General features: G+C 39.8%; 1 protein-coding gene across 1 annotated transcript in view; it reads left to right on the top strand.

Annotated features, from left to right (window-relative positions):
* Adamts12 (ADAM metallopeptidase with thrombospondin type 1 motif 12) overlaps positions 1–27679 on the top strand; it is a 319480-nt gene that overhangs the window by 208383 nt on the left and 83418 nt on the right. Inside the window, exons 11-14 of the mRNA XM_047556801.1 lie at positions 1170–1315; positions 4188–4357; positions 9519–9652; positions 18782–18902. Of these exons, the coding sequence (XP_047412757.1) occupies positions 1170–1315; positions 4188–4357; positions 9519–9652; positions 18782–18902 (571 nt within the window). The remainder of the gene's footprint in view (positions 1–1169; positions 1316–4187; positions 4358–9518; positions 9653–18781; positions 18903–27679) is intronic.

The following is a 27679-nucleotide window of genomic DNA, read 5'->3' as shown; positions in this document are numbered from 1 at the left end:
AGGATTTTGTCCCATCTCTCCCTGATAAACCTCTGTGGAGTTTGGTCAACATCATCTGCTGGTTTATTATCAACCATTCTTCATTTTGACATTTCCCCCTCCAAATGGAAGGTTGGAAAGGACAGGCCAGTGGATTTTTCTTTCCAAAAAATGTCAGATTTGATCAACTTATAATCATCTTTCACATTATCTGACATGGCTGCTTTTCCTGAAGTTCTGCGCACTTACTAAGCAGGAAGGTCATATACATCCAGGAACTTGGAAGACATTTGATACCCTTCAGGCTGCCTGAGGACAGGGTAATCTCTGCTGCTCAAGCCAATCACTTGGGTCTAATATGGGCTTAGGGCTTAGGAGTTTAGTGGGTACCTTCATGCAGCTTGAGTGTGGCATGACCCATCACCGAGATAATAGAACCTGGTCAAAATGCACAGTGATCAGAAAGAATGAGGAAAACAGATAGAACATGCCCCAATCCTCCAAAAATGTGGCCATTTCTAACAACCAAGCTGCATTTCCTTTCGTTTCAATTTTTATGTGTTCATTCTCCTAAACTGATTGTTGTGCAAAGATTGCCTTGAAGAGGGAGAGAGTAGATATTTTCTGAGTCACTTGAAAGGTTAGAACTGCAAACAATGGCTAGAGTGAAGCAGCTTTTTTTAACCCTTGATTTAAGAAAGTACTTCCTAACAGCTTGTGTTTTGGGTAATGAAGTAGACTTTCATGTTCGAGAGAGTTTTGCTGCAGGTATAAACACCCACAGAAGCTATAACAAAATGCTACTTGTAGTGCCAATCATGAACTGTTAGGGCCTGCACCAGAAAGTAAATCAATTCAACAACTATGTCACTAGCATACTGATTGACATGCTTTTCATGGTAATTTCTCCATACTTTTCATGGTTTGTTGATTTACATTCTTGCGTGCAATTTGCCAACCGGTCTTTGAGTAGCACTCCTGCATTGACTGTGAAAAGGCACCATAAAACCCTTCCTTTGCTGAAACTGACTTTAAAAACCAAGACTCATAAGCCTTTCTTCATTTGCTCTGAAGTGTGACTGTAGGAAGCCTACTTGCTCTGGGAGGATTGGGTGTAGACTTCTAGGGTTCTGGGCTCAACTTGCTGAGGTCCTTCCTGACACGTGCATCTCCTGCTCTTTCCTTTGCAGTGGTGCATGGCTGGCAAGTGCATCACAGTGGGGAAGAAACCAGAGAGCATCCCTGGAGGTTGGGGCCGCTGGTCACCCTGGTCCCACTGTTCCAGAACCTGTGGGGCTGGAGCCCAGAGTGCAGAAAGGCTCTGCAACAACCCTGAGTAAGCCTGGCCAGATCCCCCTCCTTCTCTGCCTTCCACAGCACTGGAGGCCAGTCTGGAATGGCATGACTTCAGTGACTCCAAGCCTCCCCAGGGAAATAAATGGGTTTCCAAAGACAAAAGGGGTCTGAAGATTCACAGGGAGTGAAAAGAGAGTGATTCTGTTTTGGTTTGGCAGTTGATTCTCAATAACACTTAGATAAGGAAGCTAACTCTGTCATTTGGAGAAATAAAGCAAATTTCTTTTCAAGGCACAATTTGTGAGGCAGCCTCTAGGAGATTATGCAATTAAATCCTTCTAGATAACTCCACTCTATCAGCAAGAGATTAGATTAATGACAGGATTGTAGCTTGCTTTCAATCATAATGAATGTGCAGTTTTATTAAAATATTATTTTCCCTTAGGTAAGTAATAAAATAGGTGAGCACATTGGCGAACATTATTTTATAAAAAAATATAAACTTTATAGTTTCATAGTAGCCTGTTAAGTATTCCATAGAAATTCTTTCACCAGCCATTTTCTATTTGTAATCAAATTGCTTCATTTTTTTGCGTTAAACTCCAGGCCTCACCCTCCTTCCCTCCTTCCACAGCGGCAGCCTGACACCTCACCTTCTTGTCCCTCCTCTTGTCCATCTGCACTCGGGTCCAGTTACCCCGCTTGAGGGTAATGAGTGCTGGATATTGTTCCACACATAAGGATACCAATCTCAGCATTGAGAAATGGGTGTATCTCTCATTTCTGTATTGCCTAGAATGGTTGCAGACCATTGTTCATAAATGGGGACAAAAACTAAGTATGTGCAAGGAACAGATTAAGTCACTTTCAGAAAAGTGGGGAGAGTAATGTAGAAAATCCCATGAACATTCAGAAGGAGCTAAATACAGCAGAGTCTCATAAGAATGGTAATCACAGCAGGAATTTGATGAGTCTGCCAGGCCTCTGTCCTGCAGGCTGCATGGTCAACCTGTACAGGACCATGGATAAGAGCATGGGCTATGGATTAAGTCAAACAAAGGTCCAAATCTTGACTCTGCCACTATACTGGACACTCTGGGAAGATTTCTGAGTTTTATGCGCCTTTATCATAGTTTCATCTGGATTGCCTTTTCCTGAGAATATTCTCCAGAAACACCCCTTTCATTAAAACCCCCATCACACGTATAGTCAGGTATACATAGTTGCTACCTTAAATTATCTAACTTTATAGACAGGTTTTTTGTTTTTGTTTTTTTTTTTTTAACAAAATCGTATATTTCCAGGAAGCATAGAACATGACTCGACCCTCTTTCCTGCCCTCTCATCCCGAAGCATGGTGTTGAGTACATGGGAGCATAAACATACTGATTGGTTATTATTCACAGTAAATGAAAAATGTTTTCATTTACTGACTTCTTACTCTGTGATAGAGTAGCTCTATTTGAGCCCCTTTCTGTGTATTGTCTCACTCAGTCCTTTCAACTTATGAGATAAAAAGTTTCATGCTCATTTCACACACACACACAAAAAAAACCAGGTTCAGATAAATAAAATAACTTGTTCAGATTCATCTAACTACTAAAAGATGAAGACAGATTCCAGCTCCTGTTTTGCTACACTATAAAAGTAGTCACAACTCCTCATTCAGAGACGGCAAACTGGAGGCAGGAAGGTATGTGTGGATCACCTAGCCTTCTGGAAGGATACATGTTTCCTCCACTTCTCTGGAAGCAATTCCACGATACTCCCTTCTTCTCTTTTGAGTGATCCTGATGGGGGGATTGTCATGCTCTTGAGTGTAGAGAAAAGGAAATTTAAAATTTGGGAATGTATTCTAAAGTAAGATGAATGAATCTATTTACTGAATACTTATTAAAAACATAACTATACACAAGGTACTATTTGGATACCTCATAGAACATAGAACTTGGATTTGGTTAAAAAAAAAAAAGAAAGAAAGAAAACACTATCTTTAAAGTACATACATGAACTGTTGTTGAAGAGAGGAGACAGAGATTACTTCTGGTTGGAATCCAGGAAGGTTTCATGATAGAGGTGACTTTAATTGGTCCCTAAAGCATGGGAAGGAGGTAGACATGGAAAGACATAAGAGAAAGGAATTCTGTCCAGAGGCACAGGGAAAAAATAATAAATAAGGTAGCTGGTACCATTGGAGCAGTATACAAAAGAAGGAGAATGTGGGAAATAAAGTTGTTCAAGAGAGTTAAGACAGGTTCATAAGGGCCTGGAGAATCAAGCTCAAAAGATTGGACTTGATTCTGAGGTTATTAGGTGCCATTGACTTTTTTAAACAGGAAGTCAGGATAATTAAAATGGTGTAAAATTTTTTCCAGATAATAGTGTGTTTAGTGGATTGATTGAGAAGAAAGTGAGGAAAGGGAAGGTGTAAGTGAAGATGAGAGTCCAGCTTGTTTGGTAACTGTGGGGTTGAGGAGGAGGAAACAAATACAATAATACAATCGATGAAAATATAAAAAGATAATTGATTGACTATTGTCCATGGAAGGCAAAGGATGAATGATTCTGAACTCTGACCACTGTTCACTCCCTAAATAGAAATAGAGAAGGAACAGATTTTGGAAAGAAAAATGATGTATCCTTTGCTGCATGTTTTCATTTGGGAGTACACAGGTGAAAACGATCCACAAACTATTTCAAATTAGGCAGCTATATACTTAACACTAAAATTCTGTTGAGCAACCCCCACACACACAACTTGTAAAATTGGAAGGATTTTAAAAGGTGGGTTTTAGGGCAGAAAGAGACACAGTTTGTCCAGGAATGAGCACGTTCAGATGGCAGGGGAATTTTTAAAGGATAATATTGACCTTTTGGGAAATTAAAAGAACAGCTTGATTGTTCACTTGTAGACCAAAGTTTGGAGGAAAATACTGCACTGGAGAAAGGAAACGATATCGCTTGTGCAACGTCCACCCCTGTCGCCCAGATGCACCAACATTTCGGCAGATGCAATGCAGTGAATTTGACACCGTTCCCTACAAGAATGAATTCTACCATTGGTTTCCAGTTTTTAATTCAGGTAAGGGACTGTAACAGTGTATCTCAAGTCTTGGGTCACATTTGTGTTTCAGGGTTTCTGTGATGTCCTCTAAGTTGAACAAAGAGATATGTACCATCAGGAGTTTGTGTTTTAGAAGATGGAAACACTGACCTGGTGAAGTTATCAGAAAATGGTGGAGGCTCAATATGCCCAGTTCTGCTCTGTGGGAGATGAACAAGATGTTTGTCAAACACAGTGATGCACTTCAAAGCAGCTGAGGTGCCACTGAGCTCCTACATGGAGCACATGGGCATTCAGCTATTAATGGCTTATTGACAGGCATGTGAAACTGACTGTGGTTTCAGTAGAAATTCAGAACAGAAGGTCATTGTGGGTTTGGAGTAATTTTGAAGAAGGCTCCCAAGGAAATAGTTGATGATTCTTAGCATGAGTAATCTTTCTACAGAAAGAAGAGAAAGGGAAGGCGTTCAAAATAGAGTCACTCCAAGTGGGAAGAAACTAGCACAAAGAAAGGCAAGATAGCAGAAATGACTTCATTAGAAATGAGAGTGAGCCAGCCCTGGGCCAGGAACCAGCACTTCATAGGCACAGAACAGTATGAGACGAGTCAAAAGTAAAAGCGAATGTCTAAAGGATGCGCACCAGGGAACAGGGACCTAACCGAGTTGGAGAACTTAACAGCAGTGTTTGCAAAACTTCCTGTGAGAACCATTGCACACTTTCCTGAAAATGAAGAAGAATCGATGTTTTCTAGCTGTAGACTGTCATCAGAAGGTATCTTATCAGTGCTCTTTGTTGTGATTTGAGTGGGAAATAAAACAAGAAAGGCTTTCTGAGTCTAAGGAGATTTGAGGCAAGGTGGTAAAAATTAGCTAATCAAATTTTTAATAATTTTTTAAGTTCCTGAAAGTCTAGTGTGATAAGACACATGAGTCATGGACTGGAGAATAACATCTTTGGGCTTTTAGACTAACAATGTTGTCAATAACTTTGGAAGATTGTGGGTCTTTGCCTACTGTGGGTCTCCCAAATATCCTGATGCCTATTGGTTGTCAAGGTCACAGCTAGTCCTTGTCCCCAATTGTTTAACATCATTCATATTTTATGGCAGTTGGCATTTGGTTCTTGGTGCAGTGAGGTTCCTAATCCAGGCATCTGAATACAGGAAAATTCATGTGTGTATTCACATGAATTTTATACTAATGATGCTTTCAGTTGGTACTATCGATGCCTGTATCTTGCAAATTCTCTATTTTGCTGAGTCAAAGTAAAGCATTTGGATCAGTGGTCTTAAGGACCCTGAATAAATAGTCTTCCATGACTAAAATAGATAGCTTCCCTTGTGGTATAACAGGTCCTTATTTTGGGTCCCTCCCTGTCACAGCTGTAAGGTTGAACTTGTGTGATGTTCACTACTCAAGTATAACTGGACTTAGAAAGAAAAGATTGGATTCAGCTTTGCTTTTTGTTTATTTACAAGTGCTTTTCATGTGCCTACCTTTTTGTCTAGTATAGCTGTAGGAATAAGAGCCAGCCCTGGGCCTAAGCAATGATAGTTACAAGGGTAGACATCAATTTCATTCACTTTGGATTGATTGATTGATTGAATTTGCTACCTGCTGAGTTCACTGCCAATCTGGGGTATAAACAACCATCCTCTATCCTGGCGATTTCCTTGTGGCTCCGGTGCTATTAGTTGGATGCCTACTAACTTGAGTACCTACCATTTGACCGACACATATGAAATGCATCAAAACTCTTCCTTAACTAAACACATATTTTTATCCTCCTTAGCAAGTTTGATATTTTGCTTCTAATGATCACTTCTTAAGACCACTATTCAAAAGTGCTGAGCCATCCTATTTCAGCAGAATTGAAAATACAACCTTTGATTGAGTGAGTTCATTCAGTTATCTGAGCTTCCTTTGGAAGGATTAATTACACAGTGTGAGGGCGAGAGTTTACCAGTAAATTGATTTTAGGGCTTTCACTTTGCTGAATTATAAATGGACATGAAATCTCTTGAAAACTAGAGGGACAAAAAAAAAAAAATCAAACCACCTCATAGCCCAGACAAAAAGATGTGTCGTGTTGCGGCAGGTAAACAGATTGAGACAACAAAAATATTCAAAGCTATAGAAATGCTCCAATCTGTGAGGTTGATATCTGAGACAGAATCTCTGATGCCCATGAGGGTCACTGAGAATTACTTGCCACTCTTAGCTCCTTCTGAAGAACCCTGTGTCACAGACCAACCTAATAATATCTGCAGAGTTTCCTCACCATGAAAGATAGAGGCCAGAGAAGGAGGGGTCTGGGGAAGCAGGGCTTAAGGCTCAACCTTACAACATGCTTAAGTAGCCCAGAACCTTGACTTTTCAATGCCTTTTTCAAGCATAAGTTTCTCTCTGGCCTTAGGCACAGCTGTGCTTTCCGGGAGTCAGCCATGGGCCTGTGTCCTGTTGTTAACACAAGGGTGATTTGCTGGATAGCGCTGAGACTCTGTAGGCCACTGCACTTATTTTCAATAGACATTTGTGCTTCTTATGCGCAGCATACTTTTTTCAACCTGTTTAACCTTGAAGGAGGTACTAGGCCCATACTGGAGAAACAGTTAAGGAATGGACACTCTTCATGAAGATATGCCATCATTATCACAGGGAAAGAAGACTATTCCAGTTTTCTTGTTTCCAGGCTACAACTTGTTTAAAAGGAATGCATGTGTCTTATAAAAATGCAGTTGTACATAATAGAATGAAATAAAAGTGAATTCTTACTGTCCCCCCATACTACACCAGAGGTTACTGTTAACACCAGGTTTTTGTTTGCACAAGAATAAAACCTTCTTTGAGGATTCTGCATTTTTCTTGCCCCTCTGAGCAAGATCATAGCGCTAGATTTGCATCACACTTTCAGGGCCCATGGGGCATTCCATTAATGATTTGTCCACTTGTCTCCAGATAAGGATTTCATTGTCGCCACCAAAGTCCTTGACTTCTATCACTAAGGTTAGTGTCCATTTTTTGACTGCCTGAGTTGATAATCTCTCAGGATGTAAAAAATCTCTTTGCTGCTTGATCCAGAATTTTCTCCATATTACTGTTGATCATTGTCACATCAGTTAATTCATAAAGATGGACTAAGAGCCTCTTCTGGGAGTAATGTTCTGCTAGTAATCACTGGAAGAGGTGAACAGTAACAGTCACATACCTTCCAACAGTCCCTTGTGCAGTGTAGCGAGTTGGAAGTCTTGGGCAAGGTTAAATAGTTGGAGTTGGATTTGAATCTCCCTGGATCTAAATCTCACACTCTCAGGAGAATTTCTGTGCTTCTTTCTGCGTCTCCTGAGCTTCAAAGTCCTCATCATGTGTGTTATGACTCTCCCTTCTCAGACTGTGCTGTCTGGTAGTAGCTAATCAATGTTCAAACGACTTGAGCATCCTTGAGGACATTACGGTTTGACTGAGGAGTCTGTAAAATCAAAGACTTGGACTCATAGACCAGAGAGGACACAGTAGTTATTGTACAACTGAAACATCTTTGAATGAGGTCCATATAATAGTAAAAGAAAGTTATGGAATCATCTTCTATCAGAGCAAGATCTAGAATTTTTTGTGCTAAACTAGCAGGATACCAGTTATTTAGAAGATTGTAAAACAAAATATAAATGGAGTGCCAAATTGAATAATAATGACATAATGGAGTAATCTGAAGGGGAAGAGAGTATTTCAGGAAGTTGTTTTGTTTTTGTTTGGGTTGGAGTAAGAATTGAGCCAGGGTTGTAAGTCTTTTGACTGTTTGAGAAGATTGGAAAGACAGAAGCACAGAAAACCAAGGCTACCTTTAGAATTCCTCAAGTTAATGATGCGGAGGTGAAAACAAAGCTGCCATTTGTTGAGCACCTACTGTATACGGAACAATGCTGAGTATTTGACATAAATCTCTTTCTTGTTTCTCGCAATTTCCCTCCAAGGCCGATATTATTACCTCCATTTTTTAGATGAGGAAACTAGTCATAGAAAGATTAAGTTACTTTCTCAAAGGAAGCCAGTTTAAATCTGTCTTCTGTAGAAGTAAATACTTCAGTCTAGTACTTTCCCCATGAGAATATGTATTCTGAATTAAAATACAGCCGTCCAATTGTGTGCTAACTAATTTGCTATGTATATTCATGTTGTCATTCAGCATTGCCTAATAATGTGCCTAATAGAGTGGTCAGTTTAAAGATCCCATCAAAGACATTTGTTTTTATTAAAGAAAATGTTGTGTCTGTACATTAGGGATTTGTAGTGTGGGATCTGAAACTAAAGCACAATGGTGGTTTAATCTGCCAATCATATTGGGAGAACTTGGGAAGATTTTAGTATCTCTATAGCTAAATTTTCTCATCTATGAAATTGGTAATAAAATGACTAACTGCACAGGGCAGTTGTGATGGTTAAAATGAGATAACCACTGAAAAGCAAAACAAAATCTGGGAAATAATGTTCAAATAATATATTGGCTATTAATTTAACAAGCCAAATTCCTTTGAATTCACTATATTAACAAGACTAGCTGAAGTCTCAGGATAGTTGTATCCTTTGGGGAGTGGAGCAAACAGCAATAATTCACAAAACTAAGACAAACATAGGAACTTCATTATTCTGGTGTCCCTAGTCCTGATCCTTCCCAGCAGTTTTGAAATGGATAATTTTTAAAACTCTTTCCTAAATCTGCATTCTGAAGCTTGCATCAAAGTCTTAATGAAGTAATTCTTTGGATTCAACATCTGGCCGGATGGTCTCACTGCTGGGAGAAGTGCTCCCAGGTGACTCCATCTTGGTGTTCCAGTTTTGGCAATGACAGGGTTATCACACTGGCATGAAAGGAGTGCTCCAGTTTATCCTCAGTCTTCTGACCCTTTCCCTTGGCACTTTGTCCAGTGATCTCTTCAACTCATTTTGACCAAACCCACCTTCTCAGACAACTTACCACTACACGTGATGTAGAACAGGTTGACATTCGTTGTTTTTTACTTTCTCTTTCAAGCTCTTACACATGTGTAACCTCGAGTTCATCCAGAGTCTCAGTGTTCAGAGATTTTGCTTTTAGTTATGTTTGTATGACTTTTACAGTTTTGTTTCCTGGGGGAAGGACTTTGAGCTACAAGGCTAACCTAATCTTTCTCTCACTCTAGCACGTCCTTGTGAGCTCTACTGCCGACCCATAGATGGCCAGTTTTCTGAGAGAATGCTGGATGCTGTCATCGATGGTACCCCTTGCTTTGAAGGTGGCAACAGCAGAAATGTCTGTATTAATGGCATATGTAAGGTATTGGGTATGTTTCTTTAATCTACAACTTTATGAAATCATGCTCTTTTAAATCCAGAAAGTCAGACATTGTAAGCGTATGCTTTCTTGGCATTTATACATGGTCTAGTTTTTATATATGGTCTGAGACACAAGAAGGCAGACTTCCTGGTGTTCATTACTGTTAAGTTTTGACCCGAGTGGATTTTTTCCCTCCTGCTCTCTCCCTTTTATTTCTTGATTTGTTGATCTTCCCTATGGTGCTATTTTAAGTTTTGAGCAGAATCAAGTGGAAGAACCAAATTAAAAGAGGAATTATTAGGAAAAGGCAGCGTGGATTATCTTAGGAGCATGAAATTTGAGAAAAAGTGAAATTAATAATAGTTTGTGTAGTGCTTTTCACAAAGCATATTAACATTTAAACCTCAATTTATTGTCAACCTGAGCTTCTTGGAGAGATCATATAATGTGAAGTTATAATCCAGGCTTTTGATCCTATGCAATTTTTCCACACCGACATCATAAATCAACTCCATCTTTTTTTATAAATTCTTTAGATATGGTTTGTTAATGATTTTGAGTATAAAACCATTAAAGGATTCCTTGTCATTGCTTGCAATTTGTTTTGGCTAAAAGGAATAAAGAAACAAATCTCATGATCCAATGCCCAAACGTAAATCTCCATTTAAAGAGTTGTTTTCTATTTGATTAAAAGACCAGTAACCTAATTAGCTGTTAATAAATGGTTTAACACTGGGTTTCTAGACTAGGAACTCAACACCATCATTTTACCAGTTGTGCAACCCAGTATATCTTCCTAAAACTCAGTTTTCTATGACAAAATCGGCTCCTTCTTAGTAGGAGTTGTCCAAAAGGTTAAATAAGCTTATATAGGTTAAGCCCTTAATTGAAGACCTGGCATATGATAAACTCAATACATTTTGTTTTTGCAAAAAATTATCATAATTTTTTCCACTGGACAAAATAGCCCCTGTGGAAAGCTCCTCCCCAACATCTTCAGCACCCTGGGAACAAACATTTATCTCCTGGAAGGTGCTTTTTCATTCACTAGCGTAGTGACCAAAACACAAGAGGCAAGATGGTGAAGACTCCCAGGCATGGCAGAGCGGAGAGCAAGCTGTAAACCAGATGCCAGATTTAAAAGGCTCAGGTGAGGTTTCCTTTTAAGCCAACTAATAACATTGTAGCTACTAAGAGCCCAAATTAATATATTTTGAGTTAGGTCTGTTTCTGAGAGTGAGAGAAGAGCATTATCAGATAATTCAGAGTCAAGTAGCCCCACCCTATCTAAAGCAGTGGCTCTCCATTCTGGTTATATCTTGGAATCACCTGGGGAACTTTTAAAAATTACTAATTTCTGAGCTACGTGTCAAAGCTATTTATTCAGAATCTTTGGGACTTTGGGCCTAAGCATTGATATTTTAAAATATTCCCAAGTGAGTTGCATATCTAGCTATGAATTAGAATGATAGACACTGAGAGATTAAAGTGATACTAAAATTATCTTTTAGATCCAAGTAATCCTTCATATATAGAGACAGCATCTTTAGCTTGCATTAGAAAATCAATGCTTTGAACAAAATGTAAGGGGTTTTGGGTATCTCTACTAAAACCAATTAAATGAACTTAATAGACTAAGGCAAATTCTCTCAGTTTGCCTTCCTTTTTCTTGGATCCAGTTGAAGCACTGTAGAAGCTAAACCTGTCCACTTTCTCTGTATACCACACTGAATTAAGTGTTTAAATCTCCAAATGATGTCAAATCAAATATACTGAATCATATAGATACAGTTAATCTTCCCAATATCCAGGTTGTAAGTATTTTCAGCCTCATTAGTCTCCTTGTTCCTTCTTAGTAGGAGTTGTCAAAAAGACTTTGACCTCCTTGTTCATTTATTTCAGGTTTTTATTTTTCCCTTGAGGAGAATTGACCATGTATTGAAATATAAAAAGATATGTCTTCAGAAAAAAAAATGTATGTAATGTTTGTAATGTCTTCTTCATGAATATGAAAATATGTTTGCATACATTAATGTATTCAGCTATCTATGTTGAAATTATGATACCTGCAAACATGTTGGTATGTCAAAATTTTCAGACCTACTATAAATGGAATTTACCAAGACCTGATTAGAACTGAATCTGTCCTGGAGGTAACTCGCTGTCCTCTATGATTTATTTAACAAGTCCCCAACTTCCAAGTTTGCTTATCAGAGACACAAATTTAAACTGTGATCTTCAGAATGTCTACCATTATAATCACAAGTTTTACATGGAATAAACTTTTAGAGATGTGAACAGATGTTCCACCCTCCCCGTCTCAGTTCTGAAATCCCACTCCACTACCTACTGTCTCAAGCCACCTGCTCCTCTTCCAGCTCTCTCTCCTCTTTCTCCTGGAAATCAGTTCTTTAACTTCAACTCCTTTTCTTCCAGTCAGCTTATCCTGGCCTCAATTTCCCTGTGAACAACCCAGTTGTCCTGGTCCATCACATCATCTGATTCCTAGACTTCACTTTATCCTTCCATCGATCTCTTACCCCACGTCCCTGGTTCTGGATCAATTCAACCACACCCTTGTTAAATCTTATCATCAGTCTGCTGTGCACATCTTAAAATAAAAGTTAAGCCTTGTGAATTTGTGTCCTTACAAAGCCAGTATCTTCAATCCCAGATAAGCCACCTGGCAGTCTTCCTACCCATCCCAAGTTAGCTCCTTTTCTCCATCCTTCCAGAGACTGTTCAGATTGAATGAAGACTGAAGAGTTACTTCAGTTTTAACATTCCTTAATTAAATTCATACCTCATTCCTCATTCCCACTCCAATCTGCTCTCCTCTTCAGACTTTTTTTTTTTTTTTTTTTTTTTTTTTTTTTTTTTTTTTTTTTTGGTGGTACTGGGGTTTGAACCCTGGGCCTTGTTCATGCTAAGCAGGTACTCTACCACTGAACTACATCTCCAGCTCTCCTCTCAGACTTTGACCTTCTGAAACATAATTGTAATTATTATGACCCTGCTTGAAATCCATAGGCAGTCATCAAGGACCTTCTACAGGAAGTCCAAGCTCCTTAACATGACAGCATGACAAGCATGGCTCATGATTACTCCTTTCATGGTATCAGCTTATTCTTATCCACCTTCCTTTCCCTGTACCCCAGTCCTGTCTTCCAAATCTGCAGATGTACTCCACTGTGTACAGGGTTGTGCATCTTTGCTCTTGCCATCTTCTTTGTATGAAATGCTTCTCACTCATCTGTCAACTTATTCTTAACGATTCAGCCTTAGCCCTGTGCACCTTTCTGGCATGGACTCCTCATGCTCCAGGACTACCTGTTCTCCTACCCCTTTTCTCACTCTATTTTATGTGTTTTCTTGAGAGCATGAGGCAGATTTTTCTTTCATCTCTACAGCTTCAACATTTAGCTGTGATACATAGGCTCTAATACATATCATTTTTAAAAGAGTGAACGACAGACAATCCTTCAGAAGAAAAACAGATGAAGTATTTAGAATCTGGCTCAGATTCCGTGATCAAGTTCTCCCAACTTCAGAATCCTTTCTTTGGATATGTGAAGGCAGATTATATCTGGATTAGTGACCATTTTTTCAAGTACCTTATACATTTGCTAAAAAGTCCTTTGAGCCCTTCTCTTTAACAAGAAATTATACTATAAAGGGCATTGCATTTTCTAAGTGCTTTTAATATCACCATTATCTGTATTGTTTATCCTGATTCTAAGGGGTCAATATTATGACCTCTTGTTGCCTAGAACTAATGAAGATCCAAAGAAGTTAAATAACTTGGCTGAACTTGAGGGCAGGATCACCTTTCAAAATATACATCTTTGTTTAACAAACAAATGAATGAATGAAACCTGTACCTTAGGACTGGTGAAGGTCAGAACTCTAATTAGTAACAGTCTCTCAGGCCAATCCCACTGGTCTTTCTGCCACACCATGGCTTCTTTGGGACACCTCATAACCAGATCACTCATGAGGGCTGATAGGCATGGCCCATGAGAAATCTATACAGAATGCACTTGTCTCCTTGCCCCAAAACAGTATCTCAATTTGTGTCTGAATTAGCTAAGGGTCAAAAGTTACAGACACAAATGGTAGGTCTTTGTTCTCCCTAGAAGGAAACAAACCACTGCCACCATATGATGAGACCTAGCATCCAAGGAGTTTGACCTCAAATTCAGGCTCTAGGGATGCAGAGATCAGACTGGCCATCCAGGAGAAATGGTGATGGTTTGGTTGGAGACTCTGGCAAAGAGCCAGGCAGATGGGCTGTGCATCTTCAGCCAGTGTTCTCAAGTCAGGTGCCCTAAGAATACCCGTCCACCAGGCGGGGTCAGGGAAGGTTCCCTGTGGAGGTGACTCCTGAGAGTGGACTTTAAGGTTCAGTGCAAACTATCAGAGAGGATGGTGGATGTCCACTTGAAGAGATCCAGTGAGAGATGCATAGAAGGGTTAGGTTAGGCCAGTGTGTCTGGGAACAGCCATGGATGCAGTAGGGGACAAGGGAGGGGAGGGGATGCAGTAGGGGACTGAGGAGGTCAGTACTGCCTTTATGGAAATGTGGTTCATCAGAGCTAAGCAGGAAGGTGACAGGTGACGTAGTGTTTTGAATATGACTTTGGGGAAACCACCTCCCCTCTCTAAATGAGTTTCCCTGTCTTAAGTGGGAAAAATAACATGGTACTAGTTCCCTAGGGCTGCCATAGCAAATTACCACAAATAGACGGACACATAAGAAATGTGTTGTCTCTCACAGTTCTAGAAGCTGGGAGTCTGAAATTAAGTCGTCAGCAGGGCCATCTTCGCACTGAAGGCTTCAGGGAAACATTCTTCCTTGAATGGTCCTAGCTTCTAGTGGTTTCCGACAACCTTCGGCATTCCTGACTTGTAGTTACATCACTCCAGCTAATACCTTTCTTTGTCTTTACAGTGTCCGTATTCCCTCCATGTGTCTCTGTCTCAAAATCTCTCTAACCAGACACCAGTTATTTGATTTAGAATCACCCTAATTCAGTATGACTTCCTAGTAATAATCAATTAGTACCTTAATTTGATTATATCTGCAAAGATCCTGCCTCCAAATAAGATCACATTCACAGGTACCAGAGTAAGGACTTCAACATATCTCTTTGGAGGATGCAGTTTAATCTAGGACAAGTACCAACTTTGAAAAAAATGTGGTCATAAAAGCCTTGCACTACTGTCCATTCCTTGAGTGTCAGTATCATTTACCTGTTTCTTCCAACTAAGCATAGCTCTGACCTGTTTTCACACGTGAAGTTTCATTGGCTGGGAATAAATCTCACCATAGAGCAGGCATCCTTTTAGTGTCTATCTTTGCCAAGGAACTTAGAAAGAAATGGTAACATTCCAGGTGGATTAAGTCATGATGCTGGTTGGTATTTCAGTTCAATCCCTTGAGAATTGCAAAATGAAACAATGTTAGCTACTAAGCAGAGAGAGAGAGAGAGAGAATTCATATGAATTAATATCACTTATCCACTCCCCATTGTGGGGGCTGTCCATCAGAGAAGAGCCAAGCTGAAGTCAAAATCCACATTTGGCAGCAGCAGCAGAGTCATCCCTGATTCCACAGAAGACAGAAAGACCATTCTGTTGTGGCCCTCTTGCCAGAGCACGTACTCTAAAAGAGGAGAGTGAAGTCAATTTCTCTGCCCCTGAAGTTTCCTAATGTTTTACGGGCACCACATACTTAATTCAGCTTTGGTTGTACTATGCACAGCTGACTGGAGAAACAAATTGGGTGAGATTTCCATGAGAATCCATTCAATAAGCAGTTGGTAGAGCAGGTTGAGGACATGTGCATGCCCCCTTCCCCCAACTCTTGTCTCCCAGTTGTGCAGAATAATATTGCTGGAGACTCTCAGGAAGAAAGACTTGGTTCAGTGCAGTAGACAGAAGGGAATGAAGGGAAGGGAGAGGGAATGGGAAAAGGAAAGACGGTGGGATGAGTCTGACATAACTTTCCTATGGCCACAGATGAACACACCACAGTGAATCTCAACACCGTGTACATCCACAAGAAATTAATTTTTAAAAATAACTATGGGTAAATGGCAGGAAGATCAATAGAGGGAAGGGAGCAGTGAGTGGGGAAAGGGAGGGGGAAGGAGAGGGTCTGAGGACTGAAATGGAGCAAGATATATTCCTGCTTGTATAATCATGTCAAAATAGATTCTACTGTCTTGTGTAACTAAAAAGAACCAATAAAAGAAAGAAGAGAAAGAGAAAGAAAGATGTGGATTCCAAGGATTGTTTTGCATGTTTTCCTTTGTTATTTTTAAAAATATTTTATTTGTTCTAATTAGTTATACATGACAGTAGAATGCATTTATGCACTTTGATATATCGTACATAAATGGGGTATAATTTCTCCTTTTTCTTTTTTGTTTTTACCAACAAGTGTATTTATTGCATCGTTATTTATTATAGCAACAGTAGAGAAGAGAAAGGGGGAAAGGAAATTGTTAGATAAACCATGCCACCTGTATAATGGATATTCCAATCACTTAAAATTATGCTTCATAAGCACATTTGCTTTTACAGAAAAATATTTTAAACATGTTGCTAAATCAGACAATCAGGATATGGTTTATGTCATATAATTGAATTTGCAATAATAAGTATAAGTATGCAAAGAAGTTTAAAAGAACTTTTTTATGTGGGTCCTTCTGGTTGCAGTTAATGGAGATGTCCTAGAGTTATTATAAGATTGGTGGCTCATCATAAGAGTACACATGAAAATAAAGAATATAGGAATCTCAACCACACAGCTAGTCCTCATGTAAATCCAAATAAAAACTTTATCGATCTTTGTGGCTGGTGTGAGAGAGAGGTGCAACTTCATTCTTCACATATGATCATCAAGTTTTCCCAACATGATTGAAAAGATGATTTTTTTCTCCAATGTGTGTTCTTAGCACCTTTGTTGGAAATCATTTGACTGTAGATGTGTGGTTTAATTTCTAGGCTCTCTATTCTGTCCTGTTGGTCTATGTGTCTGATTTTATGCCGATCCCGTGCTACCTTGACTACTACAACTTGGTAGTACGTTTTAATATCAGGTGGTGTACTACCTCCTTCATTCTTTTTGCTTAAGATGACTTTGACTATTCTGGTTTTTTTTTTTTTATGGTTTCATATAAATTTTGGAATTGTGTTTTTCATCCCCACATCCCCTCCCCTCCTATCACTCCCCTCTATCCAATCTCAAGTAACTCTATTCTTCCCTTGCACCCCACCCCTTATTGTGAATTAGCATCTGCATATCAGAGAAAACATCATCTTTGGTTTTTTGGGGATTGGCTTATTTCACTTAGCATGATATACTTTATTCTTTATTTTAATCTATTCTTCCTTGGTGGAAATTAAAGAAAACACTTTAAAATTAATATATCTCAGAGTCAGTTTCCCTGGCTCACTTCAAGTCAGTGAAGGAATGAAAGTCACTAGGAATATGGTTTGTGAAGGTCAGTTTCTTAGAGGATGCTCAAACTTGACATCAACTTACCACTGGTGAAATGTGGGCATTTTACTTTCAACCCCTGCAGGCACTTGACTGAATTTTTTTTTCTTTTCATTTGATTAGCATAATTAAGTTTTGATTATTTAAAAACTCTCTTAGAACTTTATTTTTTTCCCTGACTGAGTCAAGCTACACAGTGTTTGTGCCTACATGAAATTAGAGATAGTTAACCTCAGAAATAGTGCTGTTTTCTGTCAGTGGGCATTAATTCTGTTTAGGTGGAAGAAAGCATTAAGACTCAGACTAACCTTCCTTTCAGTAGATTTGAGGTCACTTTAAAATTAGAAAGAAAATTATCCTTCGGAAGAAAAAGAACCTACTTGGGCACAATTCTTCTTTCCAAACAGGAAAGAAAGTTATATATAAAGGGATATGCTGCAGCTTTCCCACGCGGCCGTGGAAGAAAGCAGGCAGCAGAGAGAGTCAGTTGATGCCCCAGGTGCCTCATGACTTTCAGTCAAAGTGTCATGATTCTTCAAGTCCTGACGCTACACGCCTCTGTAGCCTGGGCATTTCAAGATGAGAAAGACTTGACCCTATTGACAAACTGGTTCAGGAGGACCGCTGGGCAGAACACTGAGAATGGATTATGTCCACAGCAGAGGAGCAAAAGTCATCTTGGAAGAACTGGTTGTTCTTCTGCAGCTGGAGGGAGGGAGGTCAGGATGACTGGATGTGACCAAGTTCAAGTGAACTGGAGCTGGGGTCATGGGCAGCTCTAAAGGCCCAATGATAAGTCTAAGATTGCATCCCTCCTGGGACTGGCATCTTCTCATCATTGAGCCAGGTTTCTTCTGGTTATTCACTGTCCTTGAATAACCAAATTACAGATGCAGTAGTTACATCACCCCTGGAAAATCTCAGTGGAGAGGAAGGGGTGTAAGATTTGCACATGTGAAGAGACTTGCTGCTCCACGGACTCCAATTCCAAGACATTTTTGTAGTTAGGTTTTTGGAACTGTGTTCACTTCTGCCTCTGACCCAGAGAAAATCTGAGACCTCACTCAGTGTGTGTGCCTCTCTCTCTTCTAACAAGTACAGTCACCTTCTGTATCCAAAGGTTTCACATTTGTGGTATCAACCAACCCCAGATGGAAAACATCCGGGAAAAAAGAGTGTGTATATACTGAACATACACTTTTTTCCTTGTTATTATTCCCTATACAATACAGTATAGCAATTATTTGTATAGCATCTACACTTTATTAGATCTTGTAAGTAACCTAGAGATGACTTGAAGATATACATAGTTATATGCAAACACATACCATTCTATATAATGAACTTGAGCTTCTGCAAATTTTGGTATCTGCTGGAGTTCTGGAAATAGTCCCCTGTGGGTATGAGGGATGACTGTCCTTCCTTAACCATTGCTTTAACCACTGGTGAATGATTTGGATTCTCCTCTGACCTCCGACAGGAGAAGAAAACAAGCATTTGACCTTGTGGCCTTGCACTCTGCTACTCAGGCTTATGAAGAACAAAGGGGGACAAGTAGTCAAAGGTCTAGGCAGCTCTGGGTCTCCTGCCAGTGTTCTTCACCCTGACTTCTCTTCCCTCAGATGGTTGGCTGTGACTATGAGATCGATTCCAATGCAACGGAGGATCGCTGTGGTGTATGCCTAGGAGACGGCTCTGCCTGCCAGACTGTAAGGAAGATGTTTAAGCAGAAAGAAGGATCTGGTAATGAAAAAATAAATGATTGGAGTGTCAGGGGACTTGGAACAGAGGCCACAAAAATAATTGTTCGATTCCTAGGTTTTGTACTTAAAAAAAAAAAAAAAAAGTTTGCAAGTTTCAAAGAATTTGAAATGGAGTCTAGCCCTCAGCACAAAGGAGAAAGAGCTCCTGGGTAGTTTTAAGAGGGAGAGAGAATTGATTGCTAAACGAATACAGAAGGCATCACAGAGACATAGAGATCTGAAATGACCTTGCTGGCTGCTCATGGGAACAGGGAAGAGAGTGTGATCCCTGGGAGTGGATTCTCTGAGAATATACATGACAAGATGTTTTAGTTAGCTTTTTCACTGCTGTGACTAATGACCCGACCAGCACAACTGTAAAGGAGGAAGGGTTTATTTGAGGGCTCACGGTTTCAGAGGTCATGATCCAGAGAAGGCCGGCTCCATTCCTCAGGGCACAAGGTGAGACTGAATATCATGGCAGAAGAATGTGGCAGAGAGAAGTAACTCACATCATCAGGAAGCAGAGATACTCCACTCTCCAGATGCAAAATATATACCCCAAATCCATGCCCCAATTGCCACCTCCTCCAGCCACACCCTACCACTTCAATTAATCCCATTAGGGATTAATTCACTGATTGGGTTAAGACTCTTACAACCCAATCGTTTCTCCTCTGAACCTTCCTGCATTGTCTCACATGTGAGCTTTTGGGGGACACCTCACATCCAAACCATAACATAAGAGGATTCAGGGCTGAAGGCCAATGCCCTGAGAACAGACTAGAAATTGGTCAGAAGGAAGGCAAATTCAAGGGCAGGCTCTGCATAGCAAAGCAGAGAAGCCAACAATGGGTTCAAAGGCAGAAGAATTGAGATACCTTTAGGGTATCTCAGGAGATGTGAAGATGTGAAGTAGGGTTGCTTCAGTTCTCCCTCACACCCAATTGCTCCTTGGAAGGAGTTGCCACCCAATGTTCCCTTTTGACTTTCAAGGCTGTTCTTCTAACATTTCCCCCACTTTGTTCTTTTACCCACACTTCATTATTCTTTCCCTGTAACTATCATAAACAAGATTTCTTCTTTATGTAGTTTTTGACTTCCAGTAATCTAGCCTCACACCTTATCCACTATGACCCTGTGCAGCTTTGTCTTCAGTGAAAATAGTTCTCTTGTCCTTTGGCCCCAGCAATGATTTGTAGCCTGGGTGTGATTTTCTTGGGAGAAGGAAATAAGTTAGGCTTGGAGAGGATGAAGAGAACTCAGGGTATCTTAGTTGGACTTCCCCAGGTGTACCCTAAGATAAGAATTCAGGAATAAATAATTATTTGGGAAACAGGAGGTCTGGGAAAATAACAGTAAGGTGTTGAAGAAGGGAAAGAGGGATGTGAAGACAGCCACGAAAGGATGCATCATTGAACTGTTGCCATTGCGTCAGGAGTCGGTGTAGAGCTTGCATATCTGAGTTTTCCCATTAGAAGGTGAGATACACCAGTCCCACCAGCCATGGTCCGGGCTGTTTTGGGGGGGGGGTTAGGCTGTTAATTCTCTGGATTTTGTGTAGATGTCAATATTGAAATAGGAAGTCCAGCATGCGCTACAGCAGTAGGACCCGAGGGAACGGGGCCCTACAGTGTTTGCTACCCAGAGGTGATGCCGTGAAGCTACGAAGTAGAATCCCAAGAGTTTCCAGTGTATTCTTCATTTAATGGCATGGCATCTTGCTCCCTAGTAAACATGGATTTTTAAAAAATTCTATTACTATCTTTTCATTGTTGACTACTGAACTACTAAGGTTAAATTTTTTAAATGTAATTCTTTTTTTTTATTGTAAACAAATGGGATACATGGTGTTTCTCTGTTTGTACATGGCATAAAGGCATACCATTTGTGTAATCATAAATTTACATAGGGCAATGTTGTTTGATTCATTCTGTTATTTTTTCCCTTCCCCACACCCCTCCCACCCCTCTTTTCCCTCTATACAGTCCTTCCTTCCTCCATTCCTGCCCCTCTCCCTAACCCTAACTCTAACCCTAACACTAACCCCTCCCACCCCCCATTATGTGTCATCATCCACTTATCAGTGATATCATTTGTCCTTTGGTTTTTTGAGATTGGCTTATATCACTTAGCATGATATTCTCCAATTTCATCCATTTGCCTGCAAATGCCATAATTTTATCATTCTTTATGGCTGAGTAATATTCCATTGTATATATATACCACTGTTTCTTTATCCATTCATCAATTGAAGGACATCTAGGTTGGTTCCACAATCTGGCTATTGTGAACTGAGCAGCTATGAACATTGATGTGGCTGTATCTCTGTAATATGCTGATTTTAAGTCCTTTGGGTATAGGCCAAGGAGTGGGATAGCTGGGTCAAATGGTGGTTTCATTCCAAGTTTTCTAAGGAGTCTCCACACTGCTTTCCAGAGTGGCTGCACTAATTTGCAGCCCCACCAGCAATGTTAAATGTAATTCTTGTCCTGCTCTTTTAGAATTAGCATTAAAAGATTTTATTCTCTGTCCTTGATTGATAGCTTCATTATGAATAAGAGGTACCCCTCAGATTACTTGCTAGGGATGTGAATATTAATTTAGTATGTTTTAAGCTTATGATTAAGCACCCTATGATGGCTAATGTCTGTTGATCAAGTTTTTATAAATGTTTTTTATTTAGGCATTGCCTTATTTCCTTAAATTATAAAAAGTCACACTTAAAAAACACATTTCTTCATTTTACTTCATTTTTATTTTTCCATAGAGATTCTTGGGCCTCCGATATGCTGTGCTCCTAACATTATGTTAACTCCTTTAAAAACCAGAGTTGTCATCCCTAATATTCTCCACTTAACATTCTAAACCTTAGGAAAATGGGTTTTTGTTCTGTTTCCCCCCCCCCTCTGTCCTAGTCTCTTGGGGAAGAGAAAAAGGGACAAGGAATATCTTGCCCTCCCACCCTGCACTCACCTCGGAAGTCTCAGAGCCTCTAGCCACAGCCTCACTGCAGAGTGTTTGACCTCTCTGTGCTCCTTCATGCTTTCAGTTCTCCTTTACCCATTTCCTACCTGAGGGATTCTGATGGTTCTTGGCATCCAAGGAATGGTGTCAGCCTTCAACTGTTCATGGCCAACATAGCCTGCATATCTCTCTGACCCTGTTACCCCAGCACACTGGGGAAATTGAGTTTTCTCTCTGGACTCCGCAACATCCAGTGAAGAGGTCTTGGCTCCATAGACCCACAAGACATTCTCCAGATCCTACCTTTGCTCTGTGCTTAGTGAGGCTGATCACCATAAAATCCTGGCTACCACCAACCCACTGTGCCAATGATAGCAAGTGAGGCAAAATTTTATGAAATGCAACTAGATTGCATTGGAATAGTTGATTAATGTGAAGTCCAAAGTCAAAAAGAGAGAACTTAATTCTTCTCTTCAAAGACGTCCTATATGTTGTTTCCTGTGCTTGTTTTCATGCTGTCTTGTATTGCCGCCTTATTTCACCTTATGTTTAGTTTTTCCCCTGATGCCATCGTTAACTGAGGGCAGAATTGTCCTTTAGTCTTTGGCATTACCCTTCTCAACTTCAAACTACCTGTCTGTATCTAGAGTAGGTATTCAGTAAGTGCTCATATCAATTTAAGTTTAGAAAGTTTCTTTTAAGACTGATTCCACATTCTTTTGATAATAAAGGAGACAAAATCATTAACTATTCCACAATTATGTTGAGGGAATATCTGAGGCAGATCTTTTCCTTCTTGACGTCCTGCCTATGTTTTGGGTCTGGTGTTTTAACTCTTTGGGAACAAAAGCCAGACTTTCAGGTTAGGGTCCCTTCCTTACTGTGGTCCAAAGTCATAAATTGTTATCATTGCTCTCATAATGCATGTCTGAAAATATTCTTTTGTCTTCATCTCTCTACTTCTGACTATGGTTTCTGTGGTGGGTGGCAGTGGATGATTTCAGAAAATTGGTGTTTTTGACTCTTATCTGTCGGGTCAAGAGAACATTACCTTTGCTCTGAGGGGGTTGTGATTGTTTGGACATGGCTTTGATATTCCAGTGCTTATGCATCAAATCCTCAGAGACTTATTATCTGTTTACAACTGTGGCCAAGAAAGAACCCAGTGTGTTCTTTCTGGGGAAAATTAAAACCATCAGGCAACACCAGGAATAATGAATTTAGCGAAGAGGTGGAGACTGGCACTGGGAAATAATGGGAATGCATGGTTAATCTCTCAGAATAATTAAAAAGTCCTTCAAACCCCACATGACCGGATTGATCCATGGGTTCTTTCTGTGTTCTTTTCCTTTAATTCTTACTTTGGCTCACAGATCTTTTTATCAGAGTCGTTTAAAAAGAAGTATAGGTGAAAAAGTCTGCAATTAAAGTGCCCCTGGTGGTCAAATGCTCCTCCTCCTCCTCCTCCTCCTCATCTCAAGAGGCCTTAGGAATGGAGGGTCCCTACTGTCATGGGCTATGGAGGCATGAAAGATTAGGTAAATTCTTTTGTTTATTTCTTATGGGTGCTTTAAGAGAAAATATTAAAATATTAAAAATATTAATTTAATGGAATTAAAATAGGCCAGCAGACAAGTGACAAGGTTCTGGTCTAAAGAACCATTGGCCTTGGGAAGTCAGCCCTTGGACCTCAGCTTCAGAGGCCCCTTCTGACCCTGAGTGAGAAATTTTCTTTATCTTTTCTCTTCTAATAGCCTCAGGACTGATTATGCCTGTGGATATCTGAGAGCTGAAATTGGGCACAGTTTAAAGAGGAAGGTGTCTGTATCCCTGGCCTTCGAGGAATGTCCCAACAAAGCTCCTGTCTTTCTCTGTAGAGATATCTGTTTAATAAAGTTGATGTCATGTGCCTGATGGTACCATATTTCTCTTTAATTAGTACCATACTTGGGGAACATAAGCCTCCCCAAGTAAACTCCCCATAACAGCTTCCCTTTTCCACTGTTGGAGAAAGAAAATAGGTGGCATCAGGCATAGTTCCATGATTACTGTGATTAAGTGTCTAGAAATGGAAGAACTTGGGACCAGAGTACATATATTATGTAGAGATATCAGACACTGCCTAGTTCATTCATGCATTCATGCATTCATTCACTCATTCACTCATTCACTCAATGTCTGAGAAGCGTGAATTTGAGGATCTATAGTGCAGTTGGCCTGGAGGGCTCACCTCACTGCCTTCTCTGTCTTATACCACTGAAGTCACAGGCCCAAGACCCTGCGCTGAAACTTGACCATTAGGTGGGAATTAAACAAGGAGCCTGTTCAGAAGGAAGTTGATGGACATTAAGCTCTGTTTTTCCAAGAACTCTCTGGGCTTCTTTCTCAGAGCTGTGATATTTATCTTGATCTCTCATGGCCCATTTTTTGGCCTAAGACATGGACCCTTTGTAGTCCAGTTTCCTCAGCCTTGGTTTGTTTCCTGTTGCTTACACCCCTGGATTCTGTTTTATTTACCTGCCTTGGTCTTAGACATCAACTAGCTCTTTACTGACTTTTTTAGCATCTTGGACTTCTTTTTTTTTTTTTTATAAGCATTTTTATTAGTTGTTGGTGAATCTTTGTTCATTTATTTGTATGTGGTGCTGAGAATCGAACCCAGTGCCTCACACATGTTAGGCAAGCACTGTACCACTGAGCCACAATCACAGCCCCAAGCATCTCAGACTTCTTAAAACCACCCCAGTGGTCTGCTTCTTTGGCCTTAGCTTCTCTAGACCTCACTCTTGCCAGGCCCTGTGATCACTTAGTTAACCTGGTCTTGCTCACACTGCTTTCCCTATTACTGAGAATCAGGGACCCATTCTCTGAGCTCCTTGGAACTTTCATATGGCTAACTAGATCACTTAATTCAAGGCCCAAACTACCAGCCAACTTCTACCTCCTTTACCTAATCACAACCAGAATGAGCTCAGACTTTCATCTTGAAACCTTTTTATGTCACTAGAATAGTTACCATATAAAATTCACCTTTAATAATATGGATATAAACAAAACCACCTTGAATTTAGGTGAGTAAATAAAATGAGAGGGTTGGTACTCAAGAGATGAGTTTACTGGAAATATACAAAATTGCCTGTCGTGGGAGAACCCAGTGCGAAGAACTATAACATGAATCCATGTTTAGGGGATGAGGACCTGGACTAAGGAAGGCATGTAGAGAGGATGAGCATCACACAAGGAAACAGTCTGGCAGAATCCAAAGGCGATGATGATAAGCGCGGACACAGCTTTCTGAAAGCCCAAGTGGAGTCTGTTCTGTAGCACATTTCTCAGGTTAGAATGGATGGGAGGAGAGGGAGAATGCTTGGCCACTCTGCTTGAGAATTTTCATATCAAGAGGTCTAAAGACTCTCCATGGGTTATGGCTGTAATCCTTTGTTCTAGAAGCATTCAGGAACAGGAAGCTGCCTCAGTCTGTTCCTTCTCTTTTCTTTCCACTGGCTTCTAGCAAGATGGTTATTTTTGCTCTCCGTGTATTATAGGACTCTCATACCCTGATTGCTCTCTCTTAAAATAATCGAATCTAAAACTCTAAGTCAAGGGCAAATCAATTCAACTTCTTAAAAGATCTTCCAGGCACATTTACTTTTATATAGCTATTCCTTGCTCTGTGATCTGTGATCCTGCTGAGTACAGATTTGTATCTGCATGCTCTGGTGCCTCGGATCAGAAGATGAATCAGCTTTTCCCAGGAGCCTTCTTATATAAATCATGAGAGTTTGGCCTCCAGTGAGCATCATCTTGATGACCATGAATTAAAAGCCTCAATCTGAAGAAAGCAAGCTGGCTGTTGTAGATAAATAGCCCAGTGTTAGTAGTATAACTTCTTTAAGAACACATTTTTATTAGACATGACAAAGACAGTAGACCAAGTATGCAAATGAGTCAGGTCCATTTTTATGAACTTTAAAGAATCAGATAAGGTGTGTATTAGCACTGATGGTTCATGATGTCTCTTATGCTATCTTCAGAAGCAAAGCCCCATTCTCAAAGACCTCGAGTATTCATTTAACTTAAAGTGCTCACGACTGGTATACTGATGGGGTACTTCCTCCAGATGGTCTCCATGGACTCAGAGGCTCATTTTTGAGGTCAAGATTATGTTTTCCATCATAATCCTATCTACATGTATGATTACACCAGTGGTAAGCATCTACATTGTGCACAACCATAGAAACAAAAAGTTGTACCCCATTTGTGTACAATGAATCAAAATGCAGTCTGTAAAACTAAAAAAGAAATTATAATAAAAAGATTTTGTTTTCCCTCTTCCCCCAATACTGACAGAAATAGCTAATGTTTGCCTTGGAGAAGATGTAAGAAAACAGATTTTGCTGGATGAATTTGTTCATCATTCTTAGTGCTTTGGAGCTATTTTCACCAAGCCTTCTCCTATCTAAAAACAATGAAGATACAGCACTGATATTTGCTGAATTCTTTTATTTTAATAAAAAATTAATCAGCTCATGATAAATATTTCCAACTCTAGGATTATCTTAATGGAAGAATAAAAACAATTTTTTAATCATTTTTTCCATCTGTTCCCTTCACCTATTTTTCCATATTTTTATTGATGCATTATAATTGTCCATAATGATGGGTTTCATGTTTGTACATACACACACTATAACAATATACCTTGGTCAATATCATTCCCCCCATTTTTAAAGCAAGGATCATGGTGGAAGGTATAATATTTAAAGCCATTTATTTGATTTCCCTACATGTGTTCTATGAAAGGCACTCAACACTCTGTCAGAAGATGATTACAGAGAGCAACACCTGATTGGCATTTTTAAAAAAATGCATTAGCTTCAATTACATGTAATAAACATCTTCCCCAAGGAGGTTTTGCATTAGTCAGTTTAATCAGGTGTTTCAGGCACATGTGGGGGAACCAAATGAAACTTAATTGAATACTACAAGACTCACACTTCGGTTCCCCTGGATAAGAGATTCCAATGTGAAAAGTGAGGCTGAGGTTATGGCCTGTATCCAGTTTCTGAGCAAATAATTCCTGCTGAACAGGCCAACATTTGGCCCCCAGGACCCATACTACTTTAGTATCAGAGGGAGACAGAGCAATCAGGCACTTTCAGATGACAGAGATGAGGGTATTGCTTGTCAGGCCAATAAAACCTATGTATGTGAAAATAAAAGGAATATCAATAGCATAGAGGAAGGGGATCAGAGAGAGGGAGGAGGTAGGGCCTGAGGAAATACTGGGGAATGAAATCCACCACATTATGCTATGTCCTTATGTGACTGTACCACAATGACTCATATATGTACACACCAATTAAAATAACAGTAAAAAAATAACAATAATAGAAGGAAGAGCAGAAAGGAAAGCAGATCAAGAAGATAGAAGGAGAGGGAATGGGAAGGTACCACAGAATGAGACTGATCAAGTGATGTGCAAGTATGATTGTGGCAAAATGAATCTCACTATTATGTATAATTGTAATGTACAATAAAAAAATAGTATTTATCCATGGGGAAATAAACAGGATGATCAGAGCCTTAAAACCGTATTTTGTATGAAAAAGTTAAAGGAACAAAGAATGGCAGCCTGGAAAAAAACAAAATTGTTGAGTATTAGAGTGAAGAGAGGTCTCAAAATCATCATCCAGTCCCTGCATTGTGAAGCTAGAGTTGAATGAATGACTTAGAGTCAGAGCTGATTCACGACAACGTAGAGACTAGAACACAAGTCTTCTGACTCCAGTGCCCCAGGGCTCCTTTCAC

This window comes from Sciurus carolinensis, chromosome 6 (assembly GCF_902686445.1).
Source record: "Sciurus carolinensis chromosome 6, mSciCar1.2, whole genome shotgun sequence".
NCBI classification, from domain to species: Eukaryota; Metazoa; Chordata; class Mammalia; order Rodentia; family Sciuridae; genus Sciurus; species Sciurus carolinensis.
Note: the sequence above shows the minus strand (reverse complement) of the source record. Positions and strands in the feature narration are given on the sequence as shown.